The following is a 20,887-nucleotide window of genomic DNA, read 5'->3' on the forward strand; positions in this document are numbered from 1 at the left end:
TTTGCAAGGTGCAAAGTTCTTCACTTTCCCCTGTGGTTTGTCTCCAGCATCTGATCTTTACAATATCTGATAAACTGGCTTCTTTTTGCACCCTGCAAAGGTCAGATTGGAAGTGCAAAGGGCACGAATCGTTGCAAGGGAAGCAAGGAGATTTCCTCTTAACACAAAGGGAGTCCTCTTAAAGCAAAGTCTGCATTAAGAGAAATCTCCTTGCTTCCCTGCTTCCCTTGCAACGATTGAAGAATGCTAGAGGGAGCCTTGCTTCCATGACGATTAAGGAGTGCTCCCAGCATTCACACACAGGGGCTGCTTTTCCCTTTCAGCTACTTTTGGAGGACACCTTACCAGTGATGCAGGCAAGTGTGAAAATCTTCACTATCTGATAAACTAAACACTGAGAATCCATTAAATCAATTATGAAAAATGTGAAACTCTCTAGATGTTTCCCATCACCCATTATCCATCACTACTGGCTAGGGCTGATGGAAGTTGTAGTCCAGGAAGTTCTGGAGATTCATGCATTCACCATCCCTGCATTAACTTAATCTGTAGGGAAATCAGCTCTGTTGAACATGATTCATATAGCAGTACCATCTAGAAAAGAGAGGTACGAACTGCAAGAAGGCAGATATACAAACAGCAACAGTGCAGAAATACAGATGGATGAGAGAGATGGAAAACTGGCAGGGAGGCAGTGAATAGAATGAAATGGCTTATAAAGGGGTGTACTTGATAAACTAGAGCCTCAAACAGAATAAATATTCAAAAGTGGAAGAGCTTGTTATGGCTAACTAATTGACCTATCCCAAATGAATTTAACTCATAAAGTAGTGGGCTCCAGCAGTTATATGCACTTCATGAAGAAAGGCTCTCCTTTCCCTGTTCTGAACCTTCTGCCAACCAGTATATTTCAGCCTGATTCAGTGATTATGATGGAGCAGGGGAGAACCTTCCATCTATTTATTACTCACTGATGGTGTGCCTGATATTAAAACATATGCTTTCCAGAGACAAAATACGCTTTGGAAGGTTGTGTCATTTGCTGCCATACTTCCCACTTTTTGTTTTTTAAAAGATCCAACTAACATTTCACCAAGCAGATGAAAATCTTTTCTCCTCCTTTGCTTCAGTATTTTGAAGATTTTCACTTAATTTGTACTAAAAAATACTGATACATTTCATCATCATGAGGATTGGGATAATCAAAACAAGTGTGCCTAGTCCCTCATTCCCTCCCCTCCATATGTCCTTTTATTGTGTTTATTTTTTTAATAAAAACAAAAACAAAACTTCTCCCTTGTTTTAAAGCAGGCTCAGGTGCTGGGAAGGATCCATCTCCCTTCCAAACAGAAACCAGTTAATGTGGGAATGGAAACGGAGGAAATTTTTCAATAACATTACCCTCCATTACCCTTCATTTTCCAAATCTTGTCCCTTTTAATATTTTCAATTCTTTAAACTCTCTCCAGAGCCTTAGTGATAAAGCAGTAGGCTCCTGTTCTGGGTGGATCACCTCTCTCCCCCATTAAACTAGTCAATTTCAACAGGCATTGAAGGTGCACAATTTCGAAAGGGAGAAGGCGGGTGGCCGGTGGGTGTCACTGAAAGCTTTTTTTTTTTTTTTTGCCTGAATTCTCAGACTGATTAGTATGAGCATATGTGTGTGTATATTTCCAAGCATAGCAGTATATTGCTTTAGTACTAAGAGTCTAGATAAAAAAAAAATTTTAAACATTGAAAGGAGGCATTTTTGTGGAGAAGAGAGAAAGAGCTGAAATAGGAGCAGGAAGAGAGGAATACATCTGTTCGTTTATTTCCCATCCAATCCCCCCATCTCTGTTGCCACTACTACCCCTTTAATTCTTAGTCCGGATGAGGAAGGTCCCAAGAAACAGGCTATACTGACAGATCACTGCAAAATGCCAGTCTGGAGGACTCCTCCATTGTTTTCTGTAAACTAAACATGTCCACAGAGCTTTGTTTCCCTGATAATTTTTTGTTACCCTTCATCCTTTGTGGATCTGTGAAATACGAACTAGAAGAATTTTGTCAGATCATTAGTCCACTCTCTGCTGTCATTACTCTTTGCTTTTCCCTTTGCTACCATCAATTTCTCCTGCTTTTTAATGGTTTAAGGCAGCCATAAAATGAGGCACAGCACTTGTATACTTCTCACTGAAAATCCTCTGCTGTCAGAGGATTGAGCCACTTGGTTTTCTTCTGTCTCTGGTAATCTAGGGATGAACTTTTTTATATATATTCTACCCTACAGTCAGAAAAAATGTTGGTATTTGCTTACTGGCCAAGAGAAGAGTTTCTGAACATTCTTCCTTATGAGAAGAATATTGCAGCAGCATGGGTTTTGTGACATTTTCTTATAGTATTCACACACTGCAAAGAAATCCACATGGCTTTTCTGCATAACATTAAAGCATGTGCAAAAACATTTCAAAATGTTTTTATCTCAGAAGAATCACGTACATTTCTGTGCAGATGAATTATTCCAAAAATATGACATTCAAATACCAGGAAAATACTAGCCAATAATATTTGTTTTCTCCTGCATTCAGAAGAAAACTGTCCAAACTTTTCATCTTTGCATGTGATAATAGGATAGGAAAATAATTGCATCCCTAGCCCAGATTAAAATGTGTATGTTTTTTTCCTGTGCATTTTTGTGCACATGGAATTATTTATTTCTCCTAAAATGGGATTCAGTAAGGCTTACAATAAAGACAGAACTAAAACATTGTAGGCCCTTCTATATACACTTTATATGCAATGTGTGCACTGATTCCAAGCACATTCCCCCTAATACACACCTTTTATTGAAGAAGTTTCCTTAATGTACACATTTTTGTACACATTGATTTTGTTGACCCATTTGATGTTTTCGCATAACAGAATACAAAAACAAAACAACAAAACTGGAGAACAGAAACAGGAACTGGTTCTCATATTATGAATTAAGAATCAAATGTGAATCAAACAAATTTGCCCCATCTCTAACTATAATCTTGATGCAAAAGTGTGAAAAAATGGAATTCTTGTCCAATGATTCTTATATTCTTGAAATAGCCCATCTTCCTTGAGAACTGTTTGCTTGTCTATAGATGTTCATGTTATTACTTTACCAGGGGCCCTTTCACACTATGCAAATATATCGCTACGATTTCAGTTTGATTGCCATGGCTGCATCCTGTAGAATCCTGGGAACTGAAGCTTGAGAAGGGCATTAAGAATGTTCAGCCAGAGGGCTCCTCTGACCAAACTAGAAGTTCCAGGATTCCACATAGCAGTTAAAGTGGAAGCAGAGAGCTATTGTGATACAGTGGTTTATGTGTTGGACTATGACTCCGGAGACAAGGGTTTGAATCCATGCTTGGTCATGGGAACCCAGTGGATGACCCCAAAATTGGTGCCAATTTTCTCTGTAGGTCTATCTTTGCTCCTTATACACGAAGCATTCTGAAATGAGTGAGGGCTTGTTTTCCGTTTTGGTTTTCAGTACCATTTGGTTTTCAGCTTTTTTTAAAAAAAATGGCTAGGCTCTTGTACTTTTAACAACCATAGGACCAGCATCTGCATGCATTGGACCAGCATCGGCAAATGCATCTGAGGAAGTAGACTAAAGTCTACGAAGGCTCATGCTGCCAATTTCTTTCTTTCAGTTAGTCTCAAAGGTGCTACAAGATCTGTCTAGATATAGGACTGGCAGTAAATGAAGAGTATTTCCCAGCACAGACATACAGTGATGGGCAAAGTTTTGTACACTGGAATTTTGCTTGTCAGACAGCTGACAAATGCACAGCCTAGAGAGGGAAAAAATAGCAATACTTCTTATATATCAGTCCTAGTGGTTTGTGAAAGCAACGGGTTTGTGAAAGCAAAAGACTGAAAGCAAAGGGTTGAATGCAGAGCTCTTTCAGGGATGGTAATGGAAAGGTAATTCACTATCTTTTGGCATCTTCCTGCAGTCCCCAATTTTTCATCTCCCTATAGCTTCAAAATCTGACTGGCCTTAATTATCATGGTTTTCAATTTGTTCAGAGTTTAAAATGTCAAATGTATTTCATGTGTCCAATGTGTGAGTGTAAAGTTACACATGCGGGGGAGGGGGGATCCTTAACATTACCTATGTACTAGGAAGAAGGTCTGGGCTAATAGTGACTGTGCAGGAAGTGGATCTTGGGTTTGCAGTTGATAGGTCAATGGTAATGTCAGCCCAGTGTGCAGATGCTTTGGAAAAGGCAAATTCCATGTTGATCATCATCAGAAAAAGGATCTTGTTTGTGACTTTTCCAAACATCTGGTTGTTCTGGTTTCCAAATATCTGGTTGGATTAGACAGGACCTTTGTCTGCTCTGGCATGACTCTTTTCATGTTTTGAATAATCCTTGCATGTGTGCCTTTGTGCAAGTGCTGCACTACAACAGCAAGGGTAAACATTTGTTGCCCTCCAAATATTGTTGGATTATAATTCCTATCAGATTTAACCAGTATATCCAATAGTGAGAGAACATGTGAGTTTTAGTATCCTAACGTCCAGAGAATAACACATTCATCTCACCTGGGTTGCAGCATATTATGACTGTACATAACTGTATCTTGGCTAAATTTTATGTAGCTTTTTAAAAACAAATTTCTTGATGCAATGTTAAAACATTTGTTTTTCTTTGTTTTATTAGAATGATTATAGGAAGTTATCTATGCAATGCAAGGATTTTGTGGTGGGTGTGCTGGATCTCTGCAGGGACACAGAAGAAGTGGAGGCTATTCTGAATGGAGATGTGACTGTACAGTCATGGTCAGAGCATCATCGCCCAAGTCTAAGCAGAATCAAGTTGGCCATTAAATATGAAGTAAAAAAGGTAAGCATCCCTTAGTTGTTTCTGTGTAGTGGAAAAAGTAAATTAACAAACAGTTATTCATGACAACCAAATATAGGTTATAGCCATCAAATTACAAAAATAATTAAAACCCTTTAAAACTTCCCTAGTCAATTAGTTCTATAACATATAGAGCAATATGTTTACACTAAAATTATAAAAATATTTCATACATTGGTTGTTTGTTAATTTACTTTCCTTAGTTGTTTCTGTGTAGTGGTTTTTATAAATAACATTATGAAATCATTGCATGCTGTGCAAAACTCACATGTAATAAAACAGGAATGGTCACTGAAAACAATGTCAGCAAAGAGTTACATTTAGGAACTACACCAAGAATACCAGCAGCCAGAGGCCTTAAACTTTGGGATTTGTTTTATTATCTGGCTCAAACATGCATGTTCAGAACCTGAAGCATCAACTCTACTATCACCCTGACATAGAATGACTATGGCGGGATACAGACGGGCAAAAAGGGGTGTGTTCATGACGTCATGAAGGTAGAGCCTTCAGACGGCCCTTACCTGAATGCCGCCATGAACACGCCGCCCGCACGCCCCAAGCGGGAAGAAGCGGCATTAAAAAGATGCTGCTTTTCCCCGCTTCTTTTCTGTATGATGCGCAGCTGCGCAGCTCCGTATGTAAGCTGCTGCACCGGTACGCCAGAATTGTTACGCTGCTAATTTAAGTTGCCCATTTAAAAGCTCTGTGTCTGCTGCGTCGCATAATGAGTCGGGGTCCTGGAACATGCGCAGTTTGCAGTCAGGCTTTAATTGCAGCGTCAGCTGCCATGCAGGTGTGGAAGCTGCAGCACAGCTGCAGCGCATTTTAAGACTCGTAACCCTAACCCTAACCCTAACCCTAGAGCAACATGTACGCATGCGCTGCTAGAATTGGGGAAAGTTTGGAATGTAAAGTGAACCCCTACACACATTCCTGTGCCATTTTCACCTAACAATAAAAACCTCTAAAACTTTAAATATTTACATATGTACAAGGGAGGTGATGGGGGATGGCAGGGGGACAGTGGTGGCAGCGGCGACAGCTGTGGCTGTGCATTGCAGATTCAGCAAGAGCGCGGGGACCAAAGGAGAGGAGGGATCCATGATGCTGGTGACATTGGCAACGTGCAAGCGGACAAGGATGCCAACACCAGCTGATCACCAGCTGGCAGGAGACCACTATTGTTCTTGGGCAGGGCGAGGGAAAAAGTTTTAAAGGGGCTTGGGCGCTTTAAATGTGCACATAGGCTTTCTGCCGCCGGCAAAAGAAAAAAAAAGCCCCGTTTTTGGCCGCCCATGAGGAAGCTGCCTCTCTCCTTGCAGCGTCCTCTGAGGCGGCGGTTTGGAAACTGCGGGTCAGAAACGGCTCCAGGTGAGGCGTCTTCACTGCCCCCCATGTGGAAGCCCCATCACCTGAGCCACGCCCCTGGGGCGGGCAGTCTGAAGGCTCCGTATTCAGCAGAATACACCTCTAAGACGTCTTCCCCTGCCCGTCTGTACCCCGCCATAGTAAAGAATCTGCTGTTCATCTCACTTAAAATGGAAAAAAACCCTACTGACTTCCAATAAATCAGAACAATTTTTATGAAGTATTGTAAGGACAGCATTCAACAGTGGATATAAATTTGTTCTTTACTGGCACAGGCACAGACACACATGTCATGCTTAATGTGCTAAATAAAATAACAAATACGCAAGGATGATTCTTGAAGTTTTAATATAATCTAGAGGTATTTTGTAAAATCCTCATACATCATGATTCTGCTTATGACACTATACTGTCTTGTTTGGGCTTTTTAAAAATATCTGGTATACTATCAATAAGAGAGGGACAGAAATACTAATTCATGCCTGCTCATCCCTGGTCCTACAAGGCATGGCTTGGAACAAATATGGGAAAGGCTTGGTCCTCCAGATGTTTTTGGATTTCTGCTCCCATTATTCTGTTCCACTGTGCATGGAAGTTGCAGCCCAATAATATCTGAATATGCTCTTGGACTGGACATATACATTAAGATTAAGATTAGTTGGTTTCTGTAAAATTGATTTGTCTCTACAAACCAGTGTATCCTTCTTGCTTAGGAGGCTCATCTAAGGCAAAGTTATAATGGGATTTTCTTGGCAAGATTTGTTGGGGGAGGGGAGTTGCCTTTACTTTTCTCTGAGACTGAAAGAGAGTTAGAATTATTAAAATGTAGACCATATTCTGTTCCCATCTGATCATTCTCAAATTATTTGACATTCTTTCAGGGTATACATGCCATATCTCCTTTCATTTTTAATAACAGATACTAATCTACATATTTGACATGCAACATAAACCTTACTTAGGCCCAAAACAGATGGGCAAAAAGCACCACCTTCAAGCCGACCCAGAATTATGATGTTCAGATGGCTGGATCAGGTTGAAGTTGCACTGCGGCCACCTAAGGAGGCTCACACCCAGTCACAAAAAGAGTGCAAAAAAAGTGCTCCTTGCCAGCAGTCTGTTGCAGACTGTGGCGGTGGCCAGCCTCAGGACCGCAATGTCTGGTTGCTGCATTCCTGCACCACTCAGGGCATGCTCACAGCTGGAGTGGCCAAAGGGCACTCCAAACCATCTATCTGCTTGAGGCCATCAGAAAAGATGTTCAGATATTTTAATCCTTGTGAACCTTGTGAATCAAAGTAACCTGAAACACATATATGGGACTTGTGTGTAGATCGGAACTTATTTACTGACTTTTGCACTACTCAAATATTGTCACACAGTTCTCTGCCCCAAAAAAGTATCAAAATATATTTCATAATGTGTATTCTGAAAAAATATAGTTTTCATAGAATCATAGAATCATAGAGTTGGAAGAGACCGCACGGGCCATCCAGTCCAACCCCCTGCCATGCAGGAAATCCAAATCAAAGCATCCCCAACAGATGGCCATCCAACCTCTGCTTAAAGACCTCCAAGGAAGGAGACTCCACTACACTCCGAGGGAGTGTGTTCCACTGTTGAACAGCCCTTACTGTCAGGAAGTTCTTCCTAATGTTCAGGTGGAATCTCTTTTCCTGTAGCTTGCATCCATTGTTCCGGGTCCTGTTCTCTGGAGCAGCAGAAAACAAGCTCCCTCCTCAATATGACATCCTTTCAAATATTTAAACAGGGCCATCATATGACCTCTTAACCTTCTCTTCTCCAGGCTAAACATCCCCAGCTCCCTGAGTCGTTCTTCATAGGGCAAGGTTTCCAGACCTTTCACCATTTTTGTCGCCCTCCTTTGGACACGCTCCAGTTTCTCAATGTCCCTCTTGAATTGTGGTGCCCAGAACTGGACACAATATTCCAGGTGGGGCCTGACCAGAGCAGAATACAGTGGCACTATTACTTCTCTTGATCTAGACACTATACTTTTATTGATGCAGCCTAAAATTGCATTGGCCTTTTTAGCTGCCGCATCGCACTGTTGACTCATGTTCAACTTATGGTCTACTTGGACTCCTAGATCCCTTTCACATGTACTTTCATTCAGCCATGTGTCTCCCATCCTATATCTGTGCATTTCATTTTTCTGCCCTAAGTTTTAATTGAGCATTTTCACATATATTAAAAAACAACAGTGCAGATGGAAACAGGAAAAAATGGATTTATGGTGAACACATGGAAAATAAATGGATTTGCCAGTCCCTATTCCAAACAGTCCTTTGTGCCTCCACTGGAAGGGAATCTTTTAGCTGTGCTATGATCTATTTATGTAGCAAAATACACTACAGGGAAAAGGTGGGAGGGCCCCTGAGAACATTGAAGTGTTCTCTCTCTCTTTGAAGCCAAGGCTTTCCAAGTAATTTCATGAGCCTGAAATTGGCACATATGCCAAGAAAAAGAGAGAAAAAACAGAGAAAGTAAGACATTGTTGAAATAGGAAAAATACTTTGTTTGGAGGTCAAGCAAGTACGCTTATTTTCTTTGTTTTATTTTTTTTCCTCAAAAACTTAGTTCTCTCATTCTCTCACTCTCTTTTGGAAAAATAGTTGCACAGGACTCCAGTCCACATCAAAACAACAGTGTTATGGCATGTTAACCCTTACTTTAACAGGAAAAAAGCTGCTGAGAGTTGGGGGGTGTCTAAAATCTGGCATGGGAGGGGAGGATTAAACCTCCTGCATCCAAGTCCCAACCACAATTGAGCTTTTCTCCCCCCAAGAAGAAAGTGACTTGTGCTTTTTTTAAAATGCATTTATTCTGCATATGCAGATTATAATTTATACAGCATGCTCTGTTCCATATATATCATATCCATTCCATAGTATCTCATCATCTATGTATTCCATCAAAATAATGGCATTCTACTATAGTCTATGTATAGTATAGATTATATATATATACTGCACTGTGTAGACATACATACTACAGTATGTATTTATATCCTAGTAATTTAATTCATGACTAAGATATATATGGTTGCTAAAATGTGTGATCTGTATTGATTTCAGATGTTGACCATTTATCTCAAAGTCCTCTGGAGGCTGTCTCTTCTCCCTTCTTGTAAATGTTTACTATTGGTAATTTTGTTCATAAGCATTGTTTCTCCACATTGTTCCATGTTCTAATAGCCACAAGAATAGCAGATTGTGATGTCCTGTCTTGTTTTGTTTTTATAATAGGCTTGTATAATAGTAAGATGTGTTAATGTGGTAAATAGAAATGATCCCTATTCAATCATTCTGGAAGTGTGTTGAACCAATATTCAAACAGGCTAACCCAGGCCTCCCTGTCTCCAGCTCCATCACTCTTCCCATGTGGAGATTTATAAGCCTGTGCAGGAAAGTTTTCTCTTTGTATGGTCTACTTTTATGTGTAGATGCTATCCACACAATTGTGGACTAATACCATCCACTTAAGCAGTTCAGTGAAACAGGGAGCTGGGCTAACACATTCCTTTCTTCAAGTGCTGATCTTGCAGATTTCCAGAACACTTTCATAGGAAACTTCCAGGGAATTATGGAGAACTTGACAAAAAGTGTAGGTTTTTATGTAAAATGGGATTTACTGAGAGAGGGAAGAGCATGGAGGGATGGTGGAAAATGGTGTGATGTGAGAAAACTGGGAGTGAAATACCATCAATTCAGGAAAAGGGAGGGCAGAAAAGGAGTCTGTGCAATAATCAGGGATTTGGTGTTGATTGGAAGCTGATGTAGGTGCTAGTACAGGTCGAATCTCCCTTTTCTGAAATGCTTGAGATTCTGGATTTTCTGGAATTTGGAAGGTTTGCATATAGCAATAGCAAGTTCATTTCTATACAGCTTATCAGTGAACTAGCACTCCCTAAGTAGTTTACACTGTGTAAGTCAATTGCCCTAAACAAGCTGGATACTCATTTGACCACCCTACAGAAGGATGGAAGGCTGGGTCGACTATGGAGCCATCCTCTAGTATCAAACTTATAATGTTGTGGATGCATTACCAGCATTAACCACTGCACCACCCAGTCTCCTATATACATAATGAGATATCTTGGAAATGGGACTCAGAAGGTATAAACATGAAATTCATTCATGTATACCTTACACATGTAGCCTGAAGGTAATTTTATACACAATATTTTAAACAATTTTGTGCATGAAATAAAATGTGTGTACATTGAACCATCTACAGCAAAAGATGAGTTATTTAAATGTGTGTTGAGGGAGGAAGCTCCTAATCAGGTGTGGGCATCATGAAGACCCGATTTGAGGGTTTTTCCCAGCATCACCGAAACAAGAAAAATGAGCCTGGTGGAGAATTCAGGGTAAACCACCCATGTAGGCAAGCCCTCTGTTCACGAAATGGCCAAACTGATAGGGAAGCAATCTAGGTTGGAATATATCTTGCCCAATGTTAACATTGTTGTTTTAAAATAACATTAATGTAATTAATGGCCTTTAGCAACATGATTATTCTTTAATGTAGGCAAATGTAGCATGAATAGAATCTTTGGTTTTTCATACTGCAGATTTTCCTCAATTTTTTTTCCAATGGTTATCCTGGCTCAGGTTATTTTATTCCCTTCTAAAAACCCAGAACAGCTGTTGGACCTTTGTCTTCATCAAGTAGTTACAGAATCCTATTATTTTGCCCCTAAAATGGGAGAAATTGTGAAGAAACTGAACAAATGGAAAGCAATCAACCATTAAAAACAGGAAAAATTATTTTTGTTCTAGTCAGATTATTAGAATCAGTTGCCTATTGCAGACATGTGCTCTGCAAATTGATTTCCTCCCCACACCCAGACTTAGATGGTTCAGATTAATTATTTGTACAATATACTGTGAAGGAAATCAGGCTACTGTAAGTAGACTGTAGAAGTGTTCCAAATTGTGGAGTGAACATCTGTTTTCCTCTTTCCCCCCCAGCTCCTGCCACCTGCCTTGTTCTGTCTCTCAACAGCTGTGGCCAAAGACACTCTTTTCCTATTATCAAAGCAATTAGTTCAGGCTCCAGACCTGCAGGGTCCTCCATTTTAATCCTCCTTGAGAGATCTTGTATTTGTCCATTGTTTCTGTTGCCAATCTGATGGCATTGCATTGAAATATGAGCAAAGCACAGGAAGGGGAGGGGGTGAATTAGACAACATCACAAATGGTAATGTCACACTGTGACATTTGCAAAATGAAAAAGAATAGAAGAAATGCCCTGTGTTCCAGTTCTCTTGAACATTAAAAGGGAAGGAGTGTAGCTCAGAACTGTAGCACATGCTTTGCTTGCAGACTTTTCAAAGTTTAGTTTCTGGATTCTTCAACTGAAAGATCAGATTGGAAGGGATGAGAAATGTTTGTTTGTTTGTTTGTTTGTTAGATGTATAGCCTGTCTTCCTTCCTGCAAAGGGGACTCAAGGGAGCTAAGAGTGAAACAAAACAAAACAGTGCTGGTTAAAAAGATGAAGCAGATTAATTGAAGCAACTTAAAGTAGTTAAAAACCAATTCATTTAAGACAAAAACAAAACAAATGGCAGCATCTACCTTCATTAAAAGCCTCTAACAGCAACCCAGCCTAACTACCAAAGACTCAACTGAATAGCAAGGCTTTTGTTTGCTGGCAGAAGGGGTACAGGGTTGCCAGGTCAGCAGCAGACAATTCCCTTGGATTTCTGGGCCCACAATAAATGTGATATCACAAGGGCAAGCCTGGTGGTGCAGATGGGCATTTCTTACACCACAGGGTGGGAGGTGATTAAGAACTGTTTTGTGAAAATAGGCATAAGGGGAATGTGTGTAATTGGCTTGAGACTTTGGGGAAGGCAACTAGGTAATAGGACAAAGGCAATAAAAACATGCCAAAGCATCTTTCAATAGCTGGTGCCAAAATATGCCTAGTACCTGCAGCATTTGTCACCTTTCCTGCTAGTGCAGTTTTGCTCTACCACGTGCATGAAATAGGGAGGGTTTTTGTTTTTTTACTGTCTACACTGCAGCTGATGATTGTGGAGAACTTGCTGCTAGTCCTCAGAGAGTCTCCCCACTGCCTGACTCTGTAGGGCTACTGCCAATGCTTTCCCATCAAGAACATTTATGATTCATAACTCCAGTCCCTACCTTGCTTCAAATGCCATAGTGGCCACAAGAGTGTGCATTCACCATCTCTTCCTGATTTTTTTTTAATATACTGCCACAAACACAAAACAAAAATATTTGCTTTGAGCTAGAGAGCTCTGCCTCCTTGGAGGACAGCTAAAGATAGGAGCCTAGGCTTTAAAGCCACCTAATGGAACAAAAATCAAATTTTCTCTTCATGCAGTGCCACCTGCCCTGAGATTTGAAACACCCTACCTGAAGAAGCAGAAACATTTCTTGAAACATCAGCTGGTGCTCTGAGGTCTGGCATTCTTCACTCACTTCTACTCATTCTTGCACACTTACTCATGCTTATTTACAGTCTTCCCACTCTGTAGCAAATAACTTACCCCAGAGATTTCAAAGTTTGGACAGGCTCATATGATAGAATTGCCTAGACCCAAGTTATATAACCAATAGTTTGCACTGTGCCCTGGAAGAGAACTTTGAAACTGTGGTAGAAAGGTGGGCTACATGCTGTCTGTAGCTATGCTAAATCAAGAGTCTGGTCAGAATCTTTTGGATTTGCAGAAGCTTCTGAAAACTTTTCAAAGGCAGTAATCCACATACAGTAATCCAAATGGGATAAAACCAAAATGCATGTGTCTCCCTCAGATGAAATAGCTCCAGGAAAGGACACAACCTGCACACTAGCCTTAATTGTGTAAATATACTCCAGGCTAGTGCTGAAACCTGGATGAGATCCAGAAATACTTTCACCACTCCTAACTCACGGATCTGAGATCCGTATACTAGAATATGCACGGAGGGGCAACCTCCACTATTTACAATAGCACACCCCATTCAAGCCTATGGTGCGTCCTGAATGGATCGTCCGTGAAAACAGAGGGCCAACTATATACTCATATAGTGAACATGAATCTTCAAGGTGACTTTGACTCTGTCCATCACAGAATGAATCTCTTTTTCACCAATCTGCCTTTTAAAATTGCCAGCACTAGTTCTGTTTTCCATTTGTTAACGTTCATCCAGTTTATTGGTAACAAAAGGTACTAATGTAGAAGTTGAATTTAAAAAGCTTTCAGAGAGATAGCCCAGAAAGATACTATGGTCAATGACAGGGAGTATTTCAGAACAGTGCAGCCAACAGCCTGCCTAGCTCATGTCATAGTTTGTCCATAACGGTGACTAAAGCCTTCTCTCCACTATAACCATTCTTGTTGCCAGATTGAAAAGGATCTTGATAAGCCACGTCATACTGGAACCCCTGAACCTGAGGTCTTGGCACTTGCTTCCTCATCTTGTCCCCAAATAGGCACAGCCATGATCAAATACCATGAGGTTCGAGGAGGGCTTTATCAGCAGAAATTTCACCACCACTTTCTTCTAAGCATGTTGGAACCCTTGATACAAGGATGTGTTTGTTGCTTTGCATACCCACTTAGTACCACTCTGGCTGTTTTTATTAGCCAGGAAGGACAAAGTTTCAGCACACACATGGTGAGTATTACCTCTCCAAGGATTCTGTTTACACCCTCAGCCTGTAAAAAATGAGAAGTATATTTTATCAATGAACAAGTGAAACATCACAGCAGCCAGGTCTCTATCACATGCAACTTCAACTTCAGAATGGATTTCAGTGATTTTTATTTATTTTTTTGCAAAGTGTCATGCAAATTAGAGACATATGAAAACTTTGGAGCCACACAGCACTAACAAATATTTTCTTGAGAAAAGGATCTGTTAAAAATTGAGAGTACTGCATCTTACATTTTGAGTTAATCAAATTGGTACAGCAAAGGGTAAACAACAAGCAGTCCCACACTTGCCCATTTAAGAAGTAGCGGAGAGAAAAAAAATAAGCTTAGGCCCTGTACACACCGGCCATTAAGGCCAGCATGGGGGCAGAGTCGGGGTATAGCGTCCTCATGACACATGGCCAACTCTGCCCCCCAGGGCACCCTGATGCCGTGCACCGCTCCACATCGCATGCAGCATCATGACGCTCCGCCAACACTGCATCCATACTACACAGCACTGAAGGAGCACCATTTAGCCACAGCAACACAGGTATGGTGCCCTTTTGAGGGCGGAAAAAGGAGCCGCTTTTTGCAGCTCCTTTTTGCACCCTCGAAAGGCTGGATAAGAGCTGCAGTATGAGGTTGCCATGGGCCCAGTCTGGCTAGGAAAAGGGCAGCATCCCATTGCCCCTTAAGGGCTGGATGTATAGCCCCTTAGTCTTCTTTTTTTTAAAAAAAACCATAAAGTAGCTTTAGTTACAAATTTTTTGTGCATAGTCAAACACATGGTTAAATGAAGGAGAAAGACAGAGGAGAAAACATCTCACTCACGGCCAGCTATGTTCCACCCGGTGCGGCTCGTGAATTCATGGATACCATGGCTGCCATGGGCCTGTCCCAGCTAATTCAGGGTCCTACGCATTGCGCGGGTAATACCCTCGATTTAGTCTTCTGTTCTGATGTGGAAAATCCGTGGGTGGAAATATTTGATATTTCCCCCTTGCCATGGACGGATCACTTCCTGGTTGAGGTGAAAATCAAGGTCTCTACCCAGATCCCTCCCGGGGGTGGTGGACCTATTAGGATGGTCCACCCTCGAAGGCTAATGGAACCTGGCCGGTTCCAGGAAGCCCTAGAGGGGTACATGGTTGGAAGCGACGGCGATTCTGTTGACGCCCTGACTGGTATCTGGAATACCGGTCTTTCGAGGGCTATACACAGTATCGCTCCCAAGCGCCCTCTCAGACCCGCTTCCAAACGCAAGCCCTGGTATACGGAAGATCTCCGGGCAAGGAAGCGGGAGCTGCGACGGCTAGAGCACCGTTGGCGGAAACACCTTCGCTCACACGACAAGACTCTCCTAGCCCAACGGTTAGAGGACTATGGAGAGGCGATACGAGCAGCAAAGAATTCGTTCTATGGTGCTCGTATCGCGTCCGCGGAGTCGCGTCCAGCAGAGTTGTTCAGGGTAGTCAGGGAGCTAACTCAGCTCCCTCCTGCCCCGAACCAGATCCTGGAACCTTCTAAGGCCTGCTGTGACTTATTTAATGACTTCTTCGTAGATAAAACTTCTCGTATAAGCGAAGGTCTTAACGCCGACATTCAGGCAGAACCTAACGTAGAGGCGTCCAGGGCCTCCGTGGACTTAGTTAAGCTGGATCAGTTCGAGTTGGTTAATACCGAGGATGTGGACAAGATCCTCGGAAGCGTTCGGAAGACAACCTGCTCTCTCGATCCCTGTCCCTCGTGGTTAGCAGCCCAGGGGGGACCGGCTGTAACCTTATTGTTGCACCGGATAATTAATACATCCTTGAGGGAAGGGCAATTTCCATCTGTTCTCAAATTGGCCGTGGTAAAACCTTTGTTAAAAAAGCCCTCCCTCGACCCCCTGGTGTATAATAATTATCGGCCTGTTTCACTGCTGCCATTTTTAGGGAAGGTGATCGAGAGGGCGGTTGCAATCCAGCTTCAGGGGATCTTGGACGAAACGGATTATCTGGACCCATTTCAAACTGGCTTTCGGGCAGGTCATGGGGTTGAGACGGCCATGGTCGCCTTGGTCGATGATCTCCGTCTGGGCATCGACAGGGGAAGCGTGTCCCTGTTGGTGCTCTTGGACATCTCAGCGGCTTTCGATACCATAGACCATGGTATCCTTCTGGGACGCCTGGCAGAGGTGGGGATCGGGGGCACTGCGCTCCAGTGGTTCCGGTCCTACCTCTCTGGGAGGTCCCAGATGGTGCAGCTGGGAGACGTGTGCTCCGATGAGAGGGCCCTTAAAACTGGGGTCCCTCAAGGGGCCATTTTGTCTCCCATGCTATTTAACATTTACATGAAACCGCTGGGAGAGATCATCCGGAGACATGGGGCGCGGGGTTATCAGTACGCTGATGACACCCAGATCATTTTCTCTATGTCTCCGACTGATGCAGTGACCGAGGATGGCGTCTCTCCTCTCGTGGCCTGTTTGGAGTCAGTAATGGGCTGGATGAGGGAAAACCGACTCAAGCTGAATCCAGAGAAAACGGAGGTACTCGTGATAGGTTCCCCTGGTCCAGGAATGGCGGTGGTTCCACCTGTCCTGAACGGGGTCACGCTCCCTGTGAAGGACTCCGTGCGCAGTCTGGGGGTGCTTCTTGACTCGTCCCTTCACCTGACTGCTCAGGTGAATGCGACGGTCAAGAGCACCTGTCATCAGCTTCGGCTGCTTCGCCAGCTGCGCCCATACCTGACCCAGAGGGACCTTGAAACTGTGGTACATGCCCTGGTAACCTCGAGATTGGATTTCTGCAATGGACTCTACATGGGACAGCCCTTGTACCTAACCCGGAAGCTTCAACTGGTGCAGAACATGGCCGCAAGGCTGGTCACTGGCACGTCCAGGGCCAGCCATATAACACCGGTTCTAAAAAACCTCCATTGGCTGCCCATTTGCTTCCGGGCGCAATACAAGGTGCTGGTAATGACCTATAAAGTCCTAAATGGCTTGGGCCCAGGCTACCTGAAGGACCGCCTCTCCCCATACATTCCGCCTCGCACCCTCAGAACATCTGGGCAGCAATTCCTTAGGGTTCCCGGGGCGAGGTTATCCTCCACTTCTAGGAGGTCTTTCTCCATCGCCGCCCCGGCCCTTTGGAACACGCTGCCCTTAGAGCTCCGCTCAGTCACCTCCCTGGCCCAATTCAAGCGGGAGTTGAAGACCCACCTGTTTGGCATCGCATTCCCCGACTAGTCCTTATAAGCCCCCCCCGCCATATGACCGCACAGGCAATGGGTATCTAACCTAGGGGCATTTGTTATTTGTTATTGTTTTCTTTTGCGCTGACTGTACTTTTAACATTGTATATTTGATAATTTTATGTAATTTTTATCTTTTGTGAACCGCCCTGATCTTCGGAAGGGCGGTATATAAATAAACCATTTATTATTATTATTAAAATGGTGCAAGTTAGAGTGATGCAGAAAGAAAGTAGGTGTGGTAAAGGAAACAAAGAGAAAGTGTGCAAGCATACAAACTAGCAATTAGGCACACAGAAATGCTATCTCTTAACAAGATTTGTTTGAAGGATTGCAAATTTTGAGGCAATGGTTAAGTTCCCTCTCTATGCCTGTTCTGATTCTGGTTATTATCTGCCTTCTCGGCTGATGCTATTTGCCTTTTAAAATAGCTGCATGTTAGATGCAAAGAGCCATCACATGCAGTTTGTCTAACACCATGGAGAACGGCTGCAAACCAGAATAGACTGTGGAGTTTATCAGACAAGGGAAATTGGAAGTATAATCCAATGGCAATCTGAACGCAATCATGGGGTTTAACCTTATTGTGCGATAGCCTACTACACACAAATACAGGCAATGGGAAGTCAGTCCGAGCGCAATCATGGGGTTTCACGTTATTCCGTGATAGACTACCACATGCAAATTCGAGCAATGGCGTGCTATTTTCAGGCAATGGGAAGCCAGTTCAAATGCAATTCGCATTCACGTAAATTCGCTGAACTAGCGAATTCATGTGAATGCATTCTGGCCCCACTTTCTTTTCATTCAAAATTAAGAGAAATTCCTCACATGTGATAAAGTCCAAATATTCTGCCCTTCCTGATGGCTAGCTGCAACATGAGCTGTTAGGTGAATCTTCTCTATGCAGAAATACAGATTTTGACATGAAGACTAAGTTCTGACAGGAAAACTGTTTTGTGAAATCATAAGCAGTTTCCCTGTGTTAGATTTTTAACTTCTGATAATTTTAAAAACAAGCAAACTACAGGTTCTGTGTGCAACTTTTTTATTTGCTTGTTTCTATGTAATGCTCTGGTCTAAGTAACACTGGGAACATTTTTAAAGTGTAGGTTGCCTTACCTTGTCCCACATTTCATACTTCTCTGATTCAACCACCTATTTTCCAAGTCATACTTTGAAAGGAATTGGGGTAGAAGAATATGAACAGATGGTTTAAGGAAGTGAGTAGAATAATATGTTCTAGACCTATAATTCTTCATCATTTTATGAATTATAAAGCAATAATAGTAAGAACTATTAAAATGTATTGGGCTAGACTTCACTGAATTCATATAGATTATGTTATATTATTGTTAGATTAAGTGAAGTGATGACTTCAGATGGCAAATGCTGAGAGATGGCAGCAAAGTGTTGGGAGGAGAGAAATGTGTGCCAATCCTGCACTTTCTAAGGTAGACTGTGTCAGCGCAACTGCTGGGGTCCAACAACCACTGTCAGCAACTCAAACGAGTCCTGGGGTTAAATCAGACCCTTGGAGCAGAGCTGGCAAATTTCCAGAAGCTGAAGCGTGGCTCCAAAGTCCAATTTGGGATGACAGCAACTGGATGCCTTCCAGGAACTGCAGCAATGCAGGAACCTCCGGGGACACACAGGAAACCGATGCTATAGCTTCTTCTGGTAAACCACCAGAGAAACTAAGTCTCCCAAAGTGCTCTTTATTCACAGTGCTATAATACAAATACAGATCTCTAAAACTCCAAACCATACCAATCAAACTCCTTCTACAAACCCACACCACACCCTTGCAATCCCTGGGCTTATATAGTCTCCAGACCATGTGGTCTCCCAAACCCAGTGAGTTCAGGTGTGTAACCATGTCATGTGTCTCCTGTGCAATCTAGACACATGGTTTCATCATCCATGGCTACCTGCACTTGGGCATTGAAGTGTCCTTGAGCCATTGAGCTTCAGCTGTGCTGATCAACCTTGCCATTCTGCTGAATGCTCATGGCCAAACACACACACATCAAGCATTTCCCTGTGTGCTGTGTTTTAACCCTTCAAATCCCTGACAGACTGCTGCCCTCAGGTGAGTGTTGTTCCATTCCCAGTGCTGTAGAAAGATTCAACTACCTATCCAGTTGGCATTAGCACATGAAATGTAACAGGGTGTCACTCTGTCATTTGCCTCAGACAATAAAATTTCTTGATACAAATAAACACACATGCACAAATGTTTGGATGTATTTCTGCAAACTTTGAAAAAAATTACTAAATGTTCTACAAGCATAACAAGATTGCACTAAGGACTGTGATTTGTGTACTTACTTAAATGTCAATTGGCAGCACATTATTCCAGCTAATGAGTATTTTAAAATGGCCCAGTTAATCTGTCTAATGAGGAGTGGCAATCACACTTGGGTTTAATCAGCAGAATTGACTCAGACAAAGAATTCTGGGGTAGTCTTGCAAAAATAGTGACCAAATCTTAAGAGAGATGCAAATAAGACAATGTCATACATTCATCTAAGTAAACAGAATAGCATGGCTCTTTCTAAAACCAGGACTAGCTGTGGAATAAATATCTCCCATTTTCCCTAAGCAGAAAGTTTGCCTTTGTAACTCATTGAACCACAAAACAGTGATGTAGTGATCATATTCCCAGTTGTATGCAAATTATATATGCTAACAAGTTGTTGTTTTTGTTTTGAGCCTTCAAGTGATTTCTGATTTATGGCAGCCCTAAGCTGAACCTATCATGGGGATTTCTGGGGCTGAGAGTGCATGAATCACCCCAAGGTCTCTCAGTGGGTTTCCATGGCTAAGCGGGGAATTGAATCTTGTTCTCCAGTGTTGTAATCCAGTGCTCAAACCACTACACCATATGGGCTCTCACCATGCTAGCACTTGTTGCTGTGTACCTTCATTTTTGACATACAGCAACCCTAAGGTGAACTAGTCATGTGGTTTTCTTGACAAGTTTCTTCAAGGGGGGCTTGCCATTGCCTTCCTCTCAGGTTTAAAGCATGTGCCTTGCCAAAGGTCACCCAGTGGGTTTACATGACTGAGCTGAGATTCAAAGCCTGGCCTCCAGAATCATAGTCCAGTGCTCAAACCACTACACTGTGCTGGCTCACACCGGTCATCAAAATAAGGCTAAGTGTTTTGGAGATTACAAGAGCAGAGTGGAGTGATACATACAGAATGATACTGCATCCATGGTGACTATGTGTAAAATTTAGCAAAAACTTCATGGGTAGAGAAGTGTGGCACTATTATAAAGTTCTTATATACTTCAAACTATCCCAGGTGCATTGGTATATTCCTATTGATGGTTGGCACCATTAAATGGACTAGCTTGTATTTGACAGCAGCCTCAAGGAGACTATTATTAATTGATAGCCAGGATAATACTTTCAGTATTGAAGACAGTGTGATTCTTGACACAGTTCTTGGAGGAGAACTGTAAATGATGCCTTGTTTATAGGTTTGCCATAGACATCTGACTAACGTGGGAACAGAATCATAGACTAGACAGGCTATTATTATGTTTGGCTAGATTGTGTAGGTTTGTGATGGAACCAACAGAGATGGAATTTTAATTTAATTAGATTCACCTTTCCGACTAAGAAGTTTTTACCAAATTCTGTCACACAGTCACTAACACCAGGCAGTTTTCACTGAAATCCTTCTAAGTTCATTTAGTAGTCC

At 42.3% G+C, this 20,887-nt stretch overlaps 1 protein-coding gene across 1 annotated transcript in view; it reads left to right on the top strand.

Annotated features, from left to right (window-relative positions):
• Positions 1–20,887, top strand: part of TRPC7 (transient receptor potential cation channel subfamily C member 7) — a 194,097-nt gene that overhangs the window by 76,650 nt on the left and 96,560 nt on the right. The window contains exon 3 of the mRNA XM_089503025.1: positions 4,689–4,871. Within this exon, the coding sequence (XP_089359151.1) occupies positions 4,689–4,871 (183 nt within the window). The remainder of the gene's footprint in view (positions 1–4,688; positions 4,872–20,887) is intronic.

Source organism: Sceloporus occidentalis, unplaced genomic scaffold, assembly GCF_023333645.1.
Source record: "Sceloporus occidentalis isolate IW3139 unplaced genomic scaffold, rSceOcc1.0.p SCAF_1, whole genome shotgun sequence".
Lineage (NCBI taxonomy): Eukaryota > Metazoa > Chordata > Lepidosauria > Squamata > Phrynosomatidae > Sceloporus > Sceloporus occidentalis.